Source organism: Balaenoptera musculus, chromosome 9 (assembly GCF_009873245.2).
Source record: "Balaenoptera musculus isolate JJ_BM4_2016_0621 chromosome 9, mBalMus1.pri.v3, whole genome shotgun sequence".
Taxonomy (NCBI): domain Eukaryota; kingdom Metazoa; phylum Chordata; class Mammalia; order Artiodactyla; family Balaenopteridae; genus Balaenoptera; species Balaenoptera musculus.
Window position 1 is genome coordinate 93,438,266 of NC_045793.1, and position 12,349 is coordinate 93,450,614.

The 12,349-nt window shown below is 39.2% G+C and overlaps 1 protein-coding gene across 3 annotated transcripts in view; it reads right to left on the bottom strand.

Annotated features, from left to right (window-relative positions):
- Positions 1 to 12,349, bottom strand: part of VPS41 (VPS41 subunit of HOPS complex) — a 184,120-nt gene that overhangs the window by 31,095 nt on the left and 140,676 nt on the right. For all 3 annotated transcript variants that reach the window (XR_005021242.1, XM_036863672.1, XM_036863671.1), the window contains exons 13-17: positions 11,063 to 11,178; positions 9,681 to 9,737; positions 7,340 to 7,401; positions 5,841 to 5,922; positions 3,431 to 3,523 (exon numbers count right to left, since the gene is read on the bottom strand). Coding sequence is in view for 2 of the 3 variants with exons in the window: in XM_036863672.1 (XP_036719567.1) it covers positions 3,431 to 3,523; positions 5,841 to 5,922; positions 7,340 to 7,401; positions 9,681 to 9,737; positions 11,063 to 11,178 (410 nt within the window). In the remaining variant the exon portion in view is untranslated. The remainder of the gene's footprint in view (positions 1 to 3,430; positions 3,524 to 5,840; positions 5,923 to 7,339; positions 7,402 to 9,680; positions 9,738 to 11,062; positions 11,179 to 12,349) is intronic.

Consider the following 12,349-nt stretch of genomic DNA (forward strand, 5'->3'; position numbering starts at 1 on the left):
ATCCACATTATATGTGATCAAAAGTGTTGCTACAGAACACTGCTGTCTGATTAATTATGTGACAATTTAATTCAAAATTAAACATGAAACGGAGAATGATGGAAGCTAAAATGCGAATTATTTATAAGAGCTTATGACAAACCAAATTATTTACAACTTTCTTAATAGTACTGACCAGGCAGACACCCTAAAATATTCAGGAGAAAACATCTACAAGCTTTGAGTCATGCTTATTTCTTTCAGTCTCAGTCAAAAGTTTTCCAGATATGAATTAACAAGACACCTTTAATGATACAGGATTTAAAACAGTTTCTTGAAAAAGTAAGGGTTGAATCATGAATTGTGACAGAATCATACAAATAAAAAAATTGCTTTTTTATGGTTAAATTACATTACTTTAAAAACAGGACAAGTATACTAAGCTTCGGTATTTCAAAATAAAGCTCATACTCTTTCCATCATTTTCACAGAACACTCATGATTTTCTTTCTTTTGGGAAGACGTACAAAGATGGAAAATTTATGACAGCCACTCTGTGTACTCAGAACATACTGGAAAGAAGGAGAAGTCCATTATAAGTCTTTCTTCACAGAAGAAACCTTTTCCAATAACTACGAGGGCCAATAATGGCCTCTCATTAGATCTCTTATAACACGTTGCTCTGCCTGTCTTACTTATTTTCTAGTTGCTTAAAGCTTATTAACACAGTCTCCCCAGTCAGTCTGTAAGCGCACTGAAGCCTGGGACTGTGTTTTTATTTCTCTTGGATCCAAATGAGTACTCAGCTTGGTTCTTGACCACGGTAGGTTCTAAATAAAGATGTGCTGAATTGGACTGAATAGGAAATGAATAGAAACCACGCTCCGAGACTTTGGCAGTTGGCACCTAGCACAAGTGGCAGAAACTATTACCATAGACTCTTCTGTACAGACCTGGAAAGGAACAGACCCATGCTGGTAGGGAAGACTGGATTATGGTATCAGAACACATGCTGATGAGAGAGCATGAAGAGATGCTGCCTTCATTAGTTTGTACAGTTATTAAAGAAATACGTTTTTTTTTTAAAACATCTTTATTGAAGTATAATTGCTTCACAATGGTGTGTTAGTTTCTGCTTTATAACAAAGTGAATCAGCTACACATATACACACATTCCCATATCTCCTCCCTCCCGCATCTCCCTCCCTCCCACCCTCCCCATCCCACCCCCCCAGGCGGTCACAAAGCACTGAGCTGATCTCCCTGTGCTATGCGGCTGCTTCCCACTAGCTATCTATTTTACATTTGGTAGTGTATATATGTCCATGACACTCTCACCCTGTCACATCTCACCCCTCCCCCTCCCCATATCCTCAAGTCCATTCTTTAGTAGGTCTGTGTCTTTATTCCCATCTTGCCACTAGGAAGAAATACGTTTTTCAAGTTTAATTCATCCGAAAGCACGTAGTCCCTTCCTATGATAAGAATACAGGCTTGGAACAGTAAAGGAACTACATAGGTCACACAGGCATCAGGATGTTTGAATCTGACGTATCCAGGAACACGTGGCTGACAGTAACTGACCAAGTGTGCGAGTTATCAGGATAAAAGCGCACCATCTTAAAGGTCCCTTTCGATCTTAAGCTCTAAAAATCATCTCAGAGCTAGAATATAGTGTTTGCATTATTACTCCTCCTTAAATTGAATCAGTTATTTGTTAAAAAAGTATCTCAGTAGGCACTCAAAACACAGCAGTTCTTTTTCTCATTCCCTCTCTGATTGTCTCTTTCTATCTATTAACGTTTCTTTTTGGTTTTGGTTTGGTTTTTTTTTTTTTTTTTAGGCTGCACCACATAGCATGCAGGATCTTAGTTCTCCGACCAGGGATCAAACCCATGCCCTCTGCAGTGGAAGTGCGGAGTCCTAACCACTGGACCGCTAGGGAATTTCCATTCTATCTATTAACCTTTCTGCAAGCCACCCCGCATTCTTGTGGGAAGGAGAAAAGCTGTAAATAAAGTCTTCCTTATTTTCAAAACGTAACATCAGAATGTACGAAGGCAGTGACAACCTGCCACATACAGTGAGGTACCAAAAATGAAAACTGATCACTGGGTTAGGTCCCTGAACTTTATAAGGAGCCGAAGATGGTGCCACTTTTATGAAAGACTTTGAAGTTTGGGCAGAAGCTGGAGAACAGCAGTCGGTGGTCCGGTATCTCCTGATTTATGGATCGCCCCAGCACCAGCTCTGATCAGGAGCTTACCAGCCTTGTCTAGAACCTGCCCACGAGAAATCCCATCTTTTCCTCTAGTCAGAAGTGGGTGAAGGCTGAGTCTTCCCACCACGTTTCGTGGACAGCTTTATTAGAGCACCCAGTATACAACGTAATGATTTATCTGTTTATATCGGGGTCCTCAAACTCAGTCCTGTTGACACCTGAGGACAGATCATTCTTTGTCATAGGGGGGCTGTCCTGTGTGTTGTAGGGTGTTTAGCAGCAACCCTGCTGGCCACCACCCACTAAATGCCTGTAGTGCCAATTCCCCAATCGTGACAATCACAAACGTCTCCAGACATTGCCAAATGTCCCCTGCGGGGGGGTGGAATCCACCTCTGTTGAGAATTGCTGGTTTATATGCTTGGGTGTGACTCAGACTAGAGCTATCGCTAAATGCGCATCATTTCATTCACATCTGCGTGCTTAGCGCCCAGCACATTCCTGCAATACAGTAGGCACGAAACAGAGACTTTCTGAATAAATGCATTTTAAAGGAACAAACTTTAAAAATTATCATCCATTTTGGGTACGTGCAAACACCAAATTTAAAGTCAAACCCAGGCATACCTATTATGGATGGCCTTAGACAACTGATTTAATTTCTTTAACTTTTAGTTCCTCTGTAAAATTGGATATTACTATGTATAGTGCTGCTGGGAGTATAATATCGCAACGTGCATGTAAAAGTGCAGCGTGTACAGTAGGATAAGCAGTTTAAGTACCACCTTTCTCCTTAAACAATAAGCAAAACAGATCATTTCCAATCCCTTCCCCCTACCTGCGTCCCGATTTCTCTGCAATCCCCCTCTGGCAAACTTAGTTCTGAGACTCAAGTTTTAGAAAGTTCTGAATTCTTTAAGGGCAGTAGAAGCATCATTAGCAGATGCTATTCTATTTATGAATTCCCCCGAATGGTACTTGGTCCTTTCCCTTTAGCTCTATCGAGGAGGTAGCTTTAAGGAAATATTCAAAATGTCCATGGATTAGACATTTTCTTTAACAAGGTCCACATAAACATCAGGGGTCATCGGAGTGTATGTATCTCAGTTTCATCTACCACACACAAACTGCAAATCTGTCGCCTTTAAGCCAGCTGCTCCAGTGTACCATTTTTCTAGATTTCGTAACATTTTTCACTGAGAACAATTTGACCATGTTGGAATGTCATACCTCATAATCACTTTCCAAAAATTCATGCAAGATCATTTCATAGATGAGTGGTTTCAGAACTGGATCCCCTCTTGGCAAATAAGGACTAATAGCCTAAGGAAGGAAAAGGCAAAAAAAAAAAATCTTTAAAAAGTAGCAAAATAAAACTGTATTCCAAAGAGGCAGCAAATATAAAAATATACATTTACGTTAAAAACTTAAGGCAACAGAGTACTTTGGAAAAATATTACGAAGAGAAAAGATTCAAATAAGCTCTACCTTCTTATAACATAATACATTTTAAAAAGTATAGATAAGGTGTCTACATGTATGAATGAATGAATAAAAGACACTGCCTCGATTAAGTTAAACATTATCTCTCTGTTCTTCCTGATGAATTAATGAAAATCTAAGTAATACGAGGGAGAATGATGATAAAAGTCAACTTCTTAAGTAATCAAGGAGTTATAGGTCATCTACTCATCTTTTTTTTTTCCTTAAAATGGAATACATCAACCTTTAAAAACCCATAATCATCGTTTGAAATTAAGGGAAAATAAACCTTGTGTTTTTAGCTACTTCAGCACTGTGTTAAGTGTTGAATTTCCAAACACTGTAAATGGTTCTGCAGTGCACTACCCACCAATCGCCATGCTCTGTCCTGGGGACCCAGAGCTCCAGGCACTGTCCCCAGGGGCTCACAGCTTCAGAGGGAAGATATGCAGATATCTAAACAGCCAGTTGCAATATTGCGTGCTAAGTGTCTTGAGAGAGGGGCAAACAAGATGCTGTGGCGAGGTGGATCTTAGAGACTGAAGCAGAAGTGACAGATGCCAGGGGCCTGTCAGGCCAAGAGAGAGGGGGAAGGGCACCCTGGTAGAGGGAACAGCATAGGCAAAGGCGTGGAACCATGAATGCACACTCTGCATGCAGGGAGGTCAGCATGGCTCAGACATGTGAGACGGGGGTCACGGGAGGGAGATGAGGCCGAAGAGGAAGGTGACGTGGGGTCACGAAAGGGATTCAGATTTTATGCTCTGAGCAGGAGGGAAATGAGCGGAGCACATGTAGTTTTTAAGCGGCTAACTGTGGGATAGGGTTGTCTCTAGATCTGCCAGAAGGCCCTTGCAATCGCTCAGGCGGGAGTTAAGGCAGTGGTACCAGAGGGGGAGGAGAGGCCCAACTGGTACTGACAAAGTGAAACTGACAAGAACTGGAGATTAAACAGAATAAGGAGGTGAGTTAGATGTTCTCATCAAGACAATGGCTTTAGCTGCATAGCACAGGGAGATCAGCTCAGTGCTTTGTGACCACCTAGAGGGGTGGGATAGGGAGGGTGGGAGGGAGGGAGACGCAAGAGGGAGGAGATATGGGGATGTATGTATACGTATAGCTGATTCACTTTGTTATACAGCAGAAACTAACACACCACTGTAAAGCAATTATACTCCAATAAAGATGTTAAAAAAAAAAAAAAAAAAGACAGTGGCTTTGAGCTATTAAGCATGGAGAAATGAGTATATTGTGATGTGGTACACACAGATTGAAAGGAGAAGGACCAAACTTGGGAGGGAAATGGATTCACATTAATCTGAGTGATCATTCTCAGCAGCATGTACACACAAGGAAAAACGTCCATCACACGCTTCCAACATAGATAAGGAATTCAAAATAGAGGTCTGGGTGATGGAGCCATCATGGTAAACATGGCCATAGGACTGGAGAAGATCCCCCAAGATCAACCCAATAAACATGACGAGAAGTGTCCTTGAGGGTCTCCTGGAGAAGAGTTACATTTATGGGGCAAGCAGAGGACAAGGCACAGGGCTGGCCAGCTGAATAACTGGAATTTTTAAAAGCATGTTCATAATTCTAAGAGAACACTGAAAAGGCTCACGAATACTGAAAAGTTTTTTTAAAATGTTTTAAACAGATCTCCAGACATAGGAATACTTTATTGATTAGTTTAGATATTGTAAACTAAATTGAAAGATAAAAAAATGAAATACCAAAATTATTTGTTGGAGCTATCTGGTCAAAATTTTCCATTTGTCTTCCAGCAAGTAAGATGTTGGAAAATGCACTAATTCTTCAGTACATGTGAAAAAAGCCTTATGTTTGTAATCTACTATGATGAGACTATACCTGTTTTCCACATTCATTAAAAAGAACATGAAAACTTCCATCTGAACACAGAGGGAATTGGAGGGAGATAAGAAAGTGAACACATCATATATGTAATACATTTGTATATATTTTATGCACATAAAATATAAACCAGATTTCTATTTGGTAACTAATTTCTAAAAGTTTTTCTTTCTAGCTGAAATAGTACTCGCTTCCCAATAAAGAACTGATTACTATTAATTTTATTTCCATCTCAATATACTACATACAAAAATTAAAGAGTTAAAAATAAAGCTATGCTTACCTTAAGCTGTCCAATTTCTTTAAATTTATAAACTTCATATTCCCAGAGTGCTGCATTTTTCCCAAGAATTTTCTGGCATTTGCTGGCAGTAAAAACACCCCAGGGAAAAGAAAGTATAAATAAAGAAAACAAACAGAGGCAGAATAAGTAGACATTTCCCCTAGTGGTTTAGATAAATCTCTCATCCCAGAACTTTGACAAATTTCCATTTCAAGTGCCAATGAACATAAAGGTATTACTGGTACTCACTTGACTGCATATACAAAGTTGATGGAAATCATGAAAATACGAAATACTTATAAATAAAGATGAATCCCTTTCAGAAGACTTGGATTAGGGGTTTTCCCACTGATTTTTCTGTTCTGAGTTTCCTACCTATCCAGATGAGCGCTGCTGGTCTGGGGACCCTTCTTGCCTTGAAGAAATATCATCATACCCAAAAGTGTCAATGAAACCACTGTTTCAGTGGCTTTAAATAGTGGACTACAAAATCAGACTTTAGAAAATTAGAATCCTACTTCAGTATATAATTCAGAAAAATGTTTATGTGTGAATAAAACTTTGATTTACACATCAAAGAAACACATTTCCCTAAGTCAGGGGACAAAAGGTGGCCCTGAAGACTATGTTTCCGGGCAGCCCCGCAGTCCTGCAGATGGCGCTGCGCAGCTCGAGGGGGAACTGCCCACAGAGACCCATGCGACCGCTATAAACCATTTAGGTTTTTGTCCTGCAAACCAGGAGCCTGGGGCCTGATCATTTCCATTTACTGCCACTCTCCTGTTGGGAGACGTTCTCCTTGAACTGTGAGCAGAGGCAATGGCCGCTTTTATCCTGGACGGTCTCTTCTGGGATGCTTGTAGCGTGAACAGCCCTGGAGGTGAGAGGACACAGCCTGTCTCTCCCTCTGGAGCACAGGGCAGGTTTGTTCACTGCCCAGTAGAATAAAAATAACATCTTCCTCTGGACCAAGGGCAGGCAGGCTTACTGCCCATTATAAAAGAATCAGACACCCTAAGCCCAGGGTCCCTCTCCTGTAACACAACCTGCTGCCTGGGCAGGGTCACCTGGGCCTCTCTGCCTCATGCTGTGGCATCTGGAGAAAGTGCTAGTACTCTGGCCACGACTACTGCTGAGGTAGACATGGTCCTGTGTCTCTGACCCCGGAGTATCAGGTCTTTTGCCAGCACTCATGAAACTGGCAGGCAAACTTGTCAGCTTATAAAAAGGGTAAAATATCAGACTCTTCATGGTTTCTGACACCCTTCTCATTAAATAATGAGAAAACCATTTTTCGTCTAGTGCAAATGAGATAGTAGGTGGGTAAATTAACATGTATCAATCCATTCTGTGGTTAAAACCACTACTATTCAAAAATAACCCCTGTTAGAAAGATGTAAAAAAAAAGTCTGTCAACTGTAAAGAATGACTTATTCGTATTGCTAACATGGCTCAATTCTATTTATATTAACAAATAATCGTGAAAACATCTTGATTACCGTGCCGCTATGTCGTACTCTCCTTTCTCCACCAGGTGGTTTATATATGCCAAGCCGATGTCCTAGGGGAAATGAAATAAAGGAATTCCATACTTAACTGGAAGACATGGAAAGTTGGGTCTCCGTTCCTGAGTGGGCCCACTGCCTGAACCTGTTCATACATCTTAGTTTGCTTTACGTAATTATGTTCATTTCTTTCTTGAGCGTATTTAAATATACTTGTATTCTCACAAAGTTTAGAGTTTACAATTTTAAAAAATGTTACTACTTTAAAGGCTCCTAACCTGCCCTCTTCTAAAAAATTTCCTACAAAGAAATCTCTGATAAGAGAAACATGACCCAACAATTTCATGTTGTCACTGGATATAAAATTGGTTCTTGTGCTTTCATCCCTAAAACGTGAGCTGCCTGTCTCTTCTATACCAAGTCTGAGGAAATGCTGTAAGAAAAATGAAATGACAGATCATTTGAAAGGGCAATATTTAAAGTTAACATCAAAGTGAAAATGAGCTCAGAAAACCAGGTCATTCAAACCCACGAGTTTACAGATGAGGAGACTGGAGCTCAAAGCACTGAACCGACTGGCTTCACAGGATTCACGCTCCTTCACTTATTCTACCTTAGAGTCCCGAAAGGATATGAGGTGGCCTGTGCCACCAGAGATGGGGCACCTCTTGCTTGATCTCCTCATGACTCTTATGAAAGATCAGATCCACCTAAAAGCATTTGCATGAGAAGCTTGAACTCAATATATGTAACAAAACTTGGATTTTAAGTTCTACTTCATGCACAAAAAATTTTTTGTGGAGCTTCTTCCTGGATGGCAGAAATGGCAGGAGCCCATTTCTCTCTCTGCCTGCCTTATCCTAGGAGAAAAATGTCCAGGCGTGATTAATGTAAAGGACATGCCCATTTCAAGAGTGAAGGGAAATACCCAAAGTTCTTACTTTATTAAACTTTCACTTTAATGACTACTGTGTAGGAAATCGTATTTCAAATCTGTTGGAACTACGGAGTGAAGAAAAGGTGCTTAACTTTATTTCTCTGAAAATAGATCACATATCACTGTATCTACCGTGAGTCTACAGGTTCAAAGAAGAGATGCCTCTTTTGCAGTCAATTTCTCTAACCTTTCTCCCCATGTCCATGCTCCCTCCCAAATCATCCTCTGTCTCTGTGCTCCTTTAGCCTCAACCTGATTTTCTCTCTTTTCCCTTAAGCATAAGCACGTTAAATGTCTTACACGAAATAGCCACCATCACCCAAAACCTCCCCATGATGCCATAGCCCCCAGCCATAGTCTTGACTCTTTTCCACTTCGAGGCTAGCCTTAGTCTATATTCAACTCAACTGCATCATCTCCTATTCACTTTCACTCCACCAAGCATGTTGAGAATAAATAATATATACAGAAAATGCACTTGTCACTTTCATATTACCAAACCCAATGTACAACTGACTAAGCTAAGCCTGTCTTACTTTTGACCTGCTTACTTCAACTCTACTCTTCTACTGGCTGGAATACTCCATTTCTAGGTAATCCTTGCTTATTCTCTACAATTTTGAATGAATAAAACAACATAAGATGCTCTCGTTCTCTCTCTCCCTTTTAGTTCCTGAACTATTTTGCTTGCATACTCTTTGGGAATTAGGCTTTTTTGGGAAGTTTTAAAGAGAAGTTTAAGGTGGGGAAAGTGTAGGCGTTAGGACTTTGCACTGGAACCCAAATAGCCATAAATAACTAAGTTTCCAGTTTTCAACTGTAAACTAGGGTCTTGGGCTAGACGATCTCTAAGGACCCTTCACACTCAGAGGATAACATTTCTTTTCTGCTTTCCATCTGCACATTCATTTTCACAGTTAGCAAAGAAATGGGCTTTCACTCTCAATATTTTTCCCAAGTCCAAAATGTAATAAAAATATATTTGATGTCCTAGATTAGTCACCATAACAAAATAAATTGAGCCTGTTCTTATAGAGACACTGAAGCAGTCTAGTTTTATGAAACTACTCTTTTGATAAATTTCATGATAATGTGATTTTACCTGTGATTTAAAGAAACTTCCCCACGCATAACTGGAAAGCTTTGTATTTAAAGTGTATTTATAAATCCAGTTTCCAAATTACCTAAAACTACCTCCTAGTAGGTGTTCAAGTTTCTTGTTTACAAGCAGAAACTGATTCAATAAAATGAACTATTTTGACCTCACAGGTTAGGGAATTCATTTGAAATAACTTCTCAAAAGGTAGCAAGAATCCGTTCTTTTCAAATTACTTTCAGCCTCATTATAACTTATTGAAAGGTAAAGTTATATTTCAAATAGTAAAATTACATACTTACCAGAATCTTATGTCTTTTAATGTTCTTTTGGCTAATTTCAGCTGCCATCAGAGCTTCCTGTATTTACATAAGCATGATAAAAGCAGTCGAAAAGGAGGAAGGGAAAAGGGGAGAGAGTGGGAGAGAGAGACATTGAGGTCATAAACACTATATTTATTATGTTTTAAAGTTCTGGGCTACATAAATAAGCCCCATTTTCCCATGGCTTTTGCTTCAAGCACAGGAGTTTTTAATGTTATGGTTGAGTGAACCTCACTGAATTCAAACTCAAACAAAAGCAGTCAACCAAAATGAAGACTTCTCTTATTTCCATTTGAATTCATTTCCACATTAGGATACTGGAATCACATTTCAGATGCAACTCAAAATACAACAAAATCTCTTATGTTCAAACAAAAAAATCTGTCTTTCTAAGTCTGTATGACATATATTAATCAAGGGGGCACTTTTCCTTTATGAAGCATAAAAAGTAACGTATATGCATGCATTTAGGTACAACTACACTAAGATTTTGAAAATCTCTGATTTTATTTTTATTTTGGTAAGTTTACAATGATTAACACAAATGTTTGAAACACAAAATTATTTCTTTAAGAAGCTGCTGGATCTAAAGCAATAATGGTAATAACTGGGGTATGAACTTGGTATCAATACCTGGACTCCAAAGAGTTTATAAATTAAAAACTTTTTTTCCAAATCCTTTCAGGTTGTTACAAACTTAAAGCACCAAATAAGTGGACCATTTTTTGTTTGTTTTTGGCTGATTAGCATATAAGACTATCCAGAGAGTTTCTCTAACTAAACCAACACAATAATACCTTTGCAGCTATTAAAACTTTAAAATGTTTTCCTTTTTTAAAAAAAGCCATGATGGGGCATTATCTACTCAAATTAGTCTGAACCAAGACTCAATGACGTGGACAACATCATTCCATCTGAACAGGTAGTTCAAACCCTCCTGAGTATAGTTTGATAGCTTTACTTTTTACACATGATATAAGCACAAAATAAATGATTTCACTAAAATATCCAAATGAATGATTCTGAAATACTAGCTTTATTTTATTTTTCTTGAAAAACCACCAAATAAACTTATCAGTAGGCTGGATCTAACCCACCCCTCCCTCCATCACCAATTCCTCCTCCATCACCAATTCCTCCTCCATCACCAATTCCTCTTCCACTGAACAGTAAGGCCAGTCAACCTCCTTGCAGTCTTTATTCCCCCTAACTTCCGAAAAGAGTATCGGAAAGTTATTGACCTCCTACATATTACTAACTTAGAACATGCTAATTCACCTACATGAAAGATTTATTACAAAACCCTTTTAGCCCCTCTCTGTTACCGACGTGTCAATACTTTGAAGTAAAAGCAAGACTACTTCATATTTCTTCTTTTCAAGGAGCCAGTCGATGTGGTCATCTTGGTCTCGTTCCTTGGCTACGACAACATCTCTTGGACTCACAATGTAAAAGAGTGACTCCCCTTCCGAGTATTCTAGAGATAAGAGAGCAATAACTTGGGTGACTCAACAGTAGAAACCTTGGCAGTGGTTTGGGGGGACAGGGTTAGGCTACCCAACTTACGAGCGAACAGAAAACTCTCTTACCTTTGGAATAAATGTGTTTGGCTGTGTTTGAAGGTAGGGGTGGGAGACAGGGTAGAGAATGACAGAATCTATTCCAGTGCTTTAAAAAATATTTACACGTAAAATGATTTGAATGAAAAAAGGAAAGGAAGGAGGAAGAAAGGAAGAGAGGGAAGGAGGCAGGAAATACCAAAAAAATTTGAAAAAAATAAGGTAGGCTTAAAAATTCTGTTTCATGTATTAACGTTCTGACCTCAGCTGAAAGACAGTGCTCAAAATTCTCCATGTCTATTGTATATAATTTATCTACTGTATATAAACTTTATTGATGGCCATTTACAGCAGTTCTATTTTTACAGAACAATTACACCCCACAGTTGGCGATAAATGTTTCCTCCTCTTCAAGGTCAAGGCCATCTAAAGCATAAATGACAGATGCCCCAAGCCCTGGAGACATCATCTATCATTTCAGCATGTTGTGCACAATGCCGATGGTAAGGGTTTCCTGAAGAATTCAATTATAAAACCTGTTCTGAAGGGTTTCTAAGTGTGCAGCAGAGTTTGCTCTGAGCAAAAAATACCTCAACTGGATGCTTTCACTTGTGAATCACATTTGCTTTTTGCTAAGTCCAGAATATACACTCCCATTTCTCAGCCGATCAAGGGCTTCATATAAGAAAGCTCTAACAGATATAGGATATTTCTTCATTGACCAAAATGAGAACTGAAAATATTCTCAAAACATGTCTATTGTTTTTAAAGCAGGAAAGAATTTCTCAACAGCCAAAGCTGTTCTATTTTTTCATCAACGTATTTTTCAAGGATATGATGACACCAAAACACAGAGGCCCCTGGTATGACTACAAAGCAATGGTTCTCCCTTTATTTCCAAGCAGTGACTAAGTGTATTCATGCATCCACTCAACAAATATTCGGTGAAAGCCTAGTATGTACCAGGCACTCTTTCAAGCTCTGAGCGTTTGGTCAAAGAAAGACAATTTCTCTGGCAACCCAGAGTACACCTTCTAGGGATATAAAGTTGGGAGTGATACGCCAACTAGAGAACCATGCTGCTTGACA